At 45.4% G+C, this 7,305-nt stretch overlaps 1 protein-coding gene across 1 annotated transcript; it reads left to right on the top strand.

Moving 5' to 3' along the window:
- Positions 1 to 452: 452 nt before the first annotated feature.
- On the top strand, positions 453 to 3,407 carry LOC101610226 (S100 calcium binding protein P). The gene is made up of 2 exons (XM_004656113.1): positions 453 to 590; positions 3,258 to 3,407. The coding sequence occupies exons 1-2, from the start codon at positions 453 to 455 to the stop codon at positions 3,405 to 3,407; spliced, it is 288 nt and encodes a 95-aa protein (XP_004656170.1).
- Positions 3,408 to 7,305: the final 3,898 nt, after the last annotated feature.

The raw sequence follows: 7,305 nt of genomic DNA, 5'->3' as shown, positions 1-7,305 counted from the left end.
ACTTCCCATTTATTCCTTCTCAAACACTTACCAAGTCTGCCCCTTAAGTGCCAGAACTTTTTGACATCCACAAGATAAAGTTTAGCTGAAAGGACAGGGCAGGCCCACTCCTCAGTGGTCAGTCAACAAACATGCACCAGGCACCCATTCACTGCAGAGACCCTCACAGGGAGGGAAGGGAGGATAAGTATGATTCAGTGATGATCCCAACACAGGCTAGCACAGTGCAGTGTGGCCCAGCTGCAGAAAGGGTCGCAACCATGTCTTTCAGTGGAACTGGAAACTGGATGAGCAAACAGGGAGGGGCAGATCTAGTTACTGCCTCTTCCCCCACTGTCCCACCCTTTGCCTCAGTGTGAGGCTGGCTTTAAAAAGCACAACAGGGCCTTTAGCCACACATTTGTTCTTTAGACAAGCCAGCTACAGGAGGAAGAAGAATCTATAACAACGCCATGACAGAGCTGGAGACAGCCATTGGCATCATCATCAGCGTGTTCAACCGGTATGCCACCAATAAGGTCAGCAAGCGCAGCCTGACCAAAGCAGAGCTTAAGTCACTGATTCAGAAGGAGCTTCCATGCCTCATGCAGGTAAGGCAGATAGGGACAGTGGCAGGAATAGGATGAGGGTGTGGTGGGTGGAAGGCACAGGAGTCAAACCCAGTGGCTACTGTAACCCATGCCGGGAAGAGTTTCCAGGAAGACCTAGTAAGGTGTGGATATGACCAAGGAGTATCCCAAGAAGGGGAAGCTGGCAAGGGTATACTTAAGTCAACCCTGGAAACATGGGGTCCAGTTCCAGTGCATTTATGGCAAGCACTCTTTCCCTGCTAAGGGATTGAGGGAGAGCAGACTCCAACCTAAATAAGTAGGAGGGATGGAGCCCAAGGTTATCCCTGAAACCATCTTCTGCCCCTCAGAGCTGTTCCTCTCCAAGGTTGTCCTTTTCCAGGGCTACTGGATATATCTCTGCTCCTCCATGACCATGTCTCTTGTGGCCTGGTATTAATGGGAACAACAAGAATAAGGACAAGGGAGGTCCCATGCTTGTCCCTCCGCCCAAAACCAGCAGCCTTCCTTAGGTAGTGAGTCAGGAGACAGAAGCCTCATGGGAAGGCCCTCAGGAATGTGCTGGAAGCTAGTTTGCTTCTGCTCTGGGTAGCCTTTAGCAAGCCTAAGCAGAGCCTATCCCCTCAACCTCTCCTTTATCTCTCTGATCCCCTCAACCTCTCTTTTCTCACCCTATTCTCCCCACCACTCTACCCTCCTTCTATCTAAGAGGTACACACTGATTCTGGTGGCTGAAAACAAAGTCAGAAATGTTCAAAGTACTGATACTTCAGAAGACCATGTTTCTAGTTTCTAAATATGAATGCAATGAAGATTTTTTTTTGAAGTAGGGTTTATCTCTAGCCCAGGCTGACCTGGAATTCACTATGTAGTCTCAGGGTGGCCTTGAATTCACAGAGATCCTCCTACCTTTTCCTCCTGAGTGCTGGGATTAAAGACATGTGAAATGTATTTTTAAGTATGTATGTAAAAGATGAAAAAACAGAGACATATGGAGAGAGAAAAAGAAACCTTTGTATAAACTCTCCCTTCCTTTCTTTTACCCAAGCAAAGATTGTTGTGAGAAAAATTATAACTTATATGCATTTTTCCACTTTTTGTAGCTGAACATTATTGCATAAATTCTCCATCTCTGGTGCTTGGTGAACACACCATCTGTGCCAGGATTTTGGGCATGGAGCATGGGATATTCTGGTGATCAACAAAGTTGGAGAAACTAATCTTTGGGTATTTTGATGTAAGATGTTAGGATGGGGATGGGGACAGGTACAGGTGTACAGGGAACACACTTTGAGAACTAGTACCTTAGCTAGGAGGCTCCAGCCTGTACCTCAAACTCACTTGAGGGGACTTGGAGAAGCAGAAGGTCCAGACCCTCCAACAAACCACTGAACTTCGTTTACGGTCTTCCAAGATGGTTCTGACAGATGGCAGAGCTGCATAAAGTCAAAGAACACTGCCTACCTGAGGGCAGAGACTTCTGGCCCTGCTTTCTCACTGCCCGCACCAAGGCCTGGCACTTCCAAAACATCATAAATGCTAGCAGCTGCCTGTCTAGACTGGAAACATCACTTTCAGTGACTGCAGCTGTGATGTGTGTGTGTGTGTGTGTGTGTGTGTGTGTGTGTGTGTGTGCCCCACACTAATTCACTAATGAATTTAAAGCTTCCCTTACTTTACCAGTCCAAGATGCTATAAGGAACACCTACCTTTACCCACACAGCTGTGTCTTTGTGTGGGGTCCATGCTCATGTTTTCTGTATAAACAGGCATACAAGGACACACCATTTCAGTCTGCAGCTGAGTCCTCAGCATTGCTCATGTTAATCTGCTCCTCTGGTCGTGCTTGTCCCTCAGTGAAGGTGATAAATTTGCCCTGTCACATGAGCTGGCTTTCAAAACCTGGTCCTATCCTAAAACACCTGGCAACTTGGAACCTGAGTGAAGGACAGTGGGGCCTCGGTACTCCCTCCATAGGTTGAAACACCTTTGTCTCAACCTTTTCTTTATGTGACCTCAGGCAGGTCCCTTGGGCCCTCTGGACTTATGTCTTCATCTCCTCTAACACAGTTGAGGTGGCAACCTTGCCTTGTGGTTGTGATAAGTACAGGTATGCGTGAAGCAGATAGCTCACCGCCAGCCTGAGAAGAGACAGCCACACAGTGACCAGACTGAAGAGAAAATCTGGGAGCAGATGCCTTTCCTGGGGATATTGTCCACTTGAAAGTACATTATAAATCCAAAGAGACTCCTTTAAAAATTAAAATAGGCTGGGCATGCTGGTGCACACCTGTAATCCTAACACTTTAGAGGCAAAGGAAGGAGGGCCAGAAGTTTAAGACTAGCTTTAGCTACATATTCAGTTTAAGGCCAGCCTGGGCTATATAAAACTCTGTCTCCAGAAATAATAAATTTATTTATTTTAAAAACTACCTCCTGCATGGTATAACACAATTCAAATTTTGCCGAGAGAGAGAGAGAGAGAGAGAGAGAGATCAGTTTGTATCATGTCATCCAGGGCAGATTACAGCCTCTAAACACATGTGTATTTTTAGAGGCAGCACAGCCCCATACCTGAACCTGCATGGGGCTCACACATGAGTGCCTTTCCCTTCCCCTTCCTGGAGCTGGAGGAGGCTGGCCCCAGTGCTACTCAGCATCTCTTCCTCTGACCTCTTTTTCTTCCAGACAAGAAAGGACACCAAGGACTTAGAAAAACTGCTGAAGGACCTAGATTCCAACAAAGACACCCAGGTGGACTTCAACGAGTTCATCGCGTTTGTGGCTGCCCTCACATCTGCCTGTCACCACCACTTTCCATGGAAAAATTCTGAATAATGCCTGCAGGGTACAAATTCCCATCAGTAGATCTCTGGCTTCCAGAAAACCTTCACAGGCCTTCCTTGGGTCAAGTTTGCTGCTGTCCTTCTGATTAATAAATGCTTACAAAATGCCTCTGAGCTCTGAGAATTGTTTCCTTTAAAGCTTAGCATTCTCATCCCACAAAGGAACAGTTGACTACCAGGACCTAGTTTCATATACCTTCAGCTATCTATGTTGTAACCACTATTTTGCTCCCTGGGTGGCCCTCGCACACAGCCCCAGCCCTAGAGAACAGCCAGAATTATGACAGCTGAACATAGTGTGCTGGCCCTGTGACCACCTGTACTACTATTAACTCATGTTTGACATATTAGCTTTTGAGAAAGTCCAGGTACATTGTGGTGGGCTACAGCCCTCCTTGGTCTAATTTAGTCCTTAACATTATTAGAATTAGAACAAAGTGTAACATGTATGAAATTGCCATAATGAAACCTAGTATTTTGGGTTTCTTTTCAATATTTTGTTTATTTTTGTTTATTTATTTGAGAGTGACAGACAGAGAGAAGGAGAGAGAATGAAAGAGAGAGGGGGGGGGCGGAGAAAATGGGTGCACCAGGGCCTCCAGCCACTGCAAATGAACTTCAGACACGTGCGCCCCCTTGTGCATCTAGCTAATGTGGGTCCTGGGGAACTGAGCCTCAAACCGGGGTCCTTAGGTTTCACAGGCAAGCGCTTAACCACTTAGCCATCTCTCCAGCCCAATTCTAGTATTTTGAATGCCTTGGAATGTGGGATCTTTTGTCTTGCTGCCAGCCATGATACACTCCTATCTATAAGTCCCCAACAAACTACCCTGGTGCAATCCTGGATACTTGAGTCTCCTTTTGGTCATTTGGCCCCTTCCACCTTTGACAGCTGGCTCTCACACGCTGGGACCAGGGTTTTCTGAAACCTTCACTTATTTATTTACCATCTAATTACCACTGCCTGCCTGGAATAAAAATAGAGATGAAAAAACATGAGTCAATTGGTAAGAGCTCATTAACTGCCCTGTGCCAGACGCATACTCATGTGTTTGCCAGTAGCAAGGGCCAAGGGAGGCCAGAGATGTTTATCTGTACATCACTCTGCCCATCCATCTGTCTGTCCATCCATTGATTTAGTCAGGCACTCAGTCATTCCTGAGCCATTTATTGAACCTTGACTCTCCATCTCTCCAAACACTATAATTTTCAAGTAATATGGATTTAATTATAATGTTTTTGCCACCAAGATCATGAACTCAGTGGTAGACTGGACTTTTGAACAGTGTTGGGACTGCTAAAGATCATGGGGGCTTTTAAAGTTGGACTGAATTCATTTTACATCACAAGATGGCCATGAGTCTTTAGGGGCCGGGGGTGGAATGTGGTGGTTAGAATGTTAAATGGCCCCCAGAGTCTCATGTGTTTGTGATCAAGCCTCAGAGTTAATCCTCAGCTAGTGGAGCCTTTGGGAGGTGGAGCACTGCTGGAGGAGGTGTGTCACTAGAGGTAGGCTATAGGGTGTTATATAGCCCAGCCCCACTTACTACAGTGGGCTCATTCTCTCTCGACTTTCTCTCTGCTGAGGATATGATGTGAGCCTGTCTGTTCATGTCATGCTTTCCCTGCCATTATGAAACTTCCCCTATAAATCCATAAACCAGAAATAAACCCATTCCTTTCATAAGCTGCTTCTTGTTGGGTATTTTGTCCCAGCAATGAGAAGGTAACAGCTATGGAAAATTGGTAGTAATTTACAAGTGAGATGATAGTCTCCAGTGAATGACTGGAGTCAGTGTTAGGACACTGTCTTTAGGAACCTAAAATGACCCAGATGAGGTCATTGATGGGAGGTTGGTAACTACATCTGGTTTAGGATTTCTATAATTTTCTGAATGCTCAGCATAAGGACATAAGCCTGTCCTTATGTTTGAAGAAAACTTCACAAGAGGAGATGCAGGCATCCCTGATAGCTCTTGAACTTGGAGTGGACACAGTATGAGACTTTGGTCTGTCCCTATGGTAAAGGAATGCAGATATTTCTGTAAGAGGGAGAGTTGGTTGGTTGGTTAAATGGAAGCAGGAACATATATGTTTCAAGGGGGATGGGAGGTAAAGTTAAGGTGACATGGGGGACCTGAGGATGACTAAAGTTCTTTTTCCTTGCTGCTTAAATAAGTTATCATGCTATGGATGGCAGTCTCCAACTTATTAGTTTGGGAGGCAGGAAGAGCCTAAGCAACCACTAGGAGTATCAAGGCCCTCTCTGCATAGCCTTGCTCAGACTTGGGGTGCAGGCACCAGACCTGGGTTTTCCAATATCTGCCTTCACCCCAGACTTGGATTCTGGCAATTGCTGCAGAGGTGGACTATGTGAAGGCTCTCATGGGTTATGTGCAGGTTGTCAGAGAGTTTGGGCTGGGCAGTTCTGAACATATTTGTGCAGAGTTCTTGGAGAAATCTTTTGGGACTCTGTCACTGACAGTGGACTTCCGTGCTTTTCAACTAGATTTCAAGACTGGAACCTGGAAACTGCAGTGTACCACTATTCTCAGCTGATTAGTCCTTGCACTTTTGGCCTACTGCTTGTCAGGAAAAACAGGGCCATTTATCTATCTGCCTTATTTTATCCTATTATATTTTCTATTTATTTTATTTTATTTTTGGAGAGAGTGTCTCATGTTGCCCAAGCTGGCCTTGAGTTAGATATGAAGTTAAGATGCCTTAAACTCCTAATTCTCCTGCCTTCACCTCCAAAGTATTGGGGTTACAGGTCTGTACCACCATGCCCATCTTGTGCTAATTTCTGAAGGGGACTGTCTTTGGATTTATAACATGCTTTCAAGTGAAGAAAGGCATCTGCTCCCAGCTTTTCACTGCCGTCTCTTCTCAGGCTAACTCTGAGTTATTTGCTTTCCACAGACCCTCAGCCTACAGTCGTCACAACCACGAGGCAAGGTTGCCTCATCAGCTGTGTTTGAGGAGATGAAGACATTAGGGTCAGAGGGCCCAAGGGACCTGCCTGAGGTCACATAGGGAGAAGGCTGAGACATAGCTTCAGAGGGAACACAGAGGCACCTCTCTTTTTCTTTACTCAGACACTCCACTCAGGCACTGAAGACTTAGTTGGGGCCTGGAATTCTGTGTGTCACATATCTGCTGATGCAGAAATCATAACCATGGAGCACCCACAAATTACATTACCATGCTCAGCTGAATATCTACTCTTAAGTTCCCATTCAATTGTGTCAATTGCTTTAATAATGTGTTTCATAAAACCACGGATTTCTTCTAGAACAACAAAAAGAAGCATCCCTTGCATTAGGTTGGCATAACCTGATTTCAGTCTGGAACAGTTTCTCAGCCTTTCCCACACTTTCTTTGTGCTCATACTTGAAGACTGAAGGTTGCTATTATTTTTTTATTAATTAGTTTTATACTCAGCTAATACAGTCAGTTTGGTACCATTGTTAGTCTCATCCATGTCCTACCCCCTCCCTCAGGCCCCTCCTTGTTGAGGTATATGGGTCATACATTCTGGAGTTAGCCCACAGTTATGGGTAGGATAAATGTCTCTGCATGTGGCTCTGACATTCTTTTCACCCCTCTTCTGCAAAATTTCCCTAAGCCATGTTGGGTTCATTTTTGGTCTGCTTCAGTGATGAGGTGTTGGGGACTCTGGGTCTCTGGATATCTGATTTGGTAGGAGTTGATTTTTCTCTGTGTTGATCTCCTTCACCCTTGTGCTGGTACCTGGTTCACCAAGAAAACAACACCCTTGCTTGTTTTGCCAATTGTTCTTAGTTTCAGCCAGGGCCCTTTTGAGGTATGATGGGGTGGCTCTCTCCTTAGGATCTATATCTATCTGAAAAAGAGAAACAGATTCTCCA

This window comes from Jaculus jaculus, chromosome 11 (genome assembly GCF_020740685.1).
Source record: "Jaculus jaculus isolate mJacJac1 chromosome 11, mJacJac1.mat.Y.cur, whole genome shotgun sequence".
Taxonomy (NCBI): Eukaryota; Metazoa; Chordata; class Mammalia; order Rodentia; family Dipodidae; genus Jaculus; species Jaculus jaculus.
This window is presented reverse-complemented; position numbering and strand designations above follow the sequence as displayed.

Coding starts and splice junctions, on each gene's coding strand:
- LOC101610226 (XM_004656113.1), top strand. CDS start 453: ATGACAGAGCTGGAGACAGCCATTGGCATCATCATCAGCGTGTTCAAC. Junction 591..3,257: donor AGCTTCCATGCCTCATGCAG/GTAAGGCAGATA, acceptor TTTTTCTTCCAG/ACAAGAAAGGACACCAAGGA.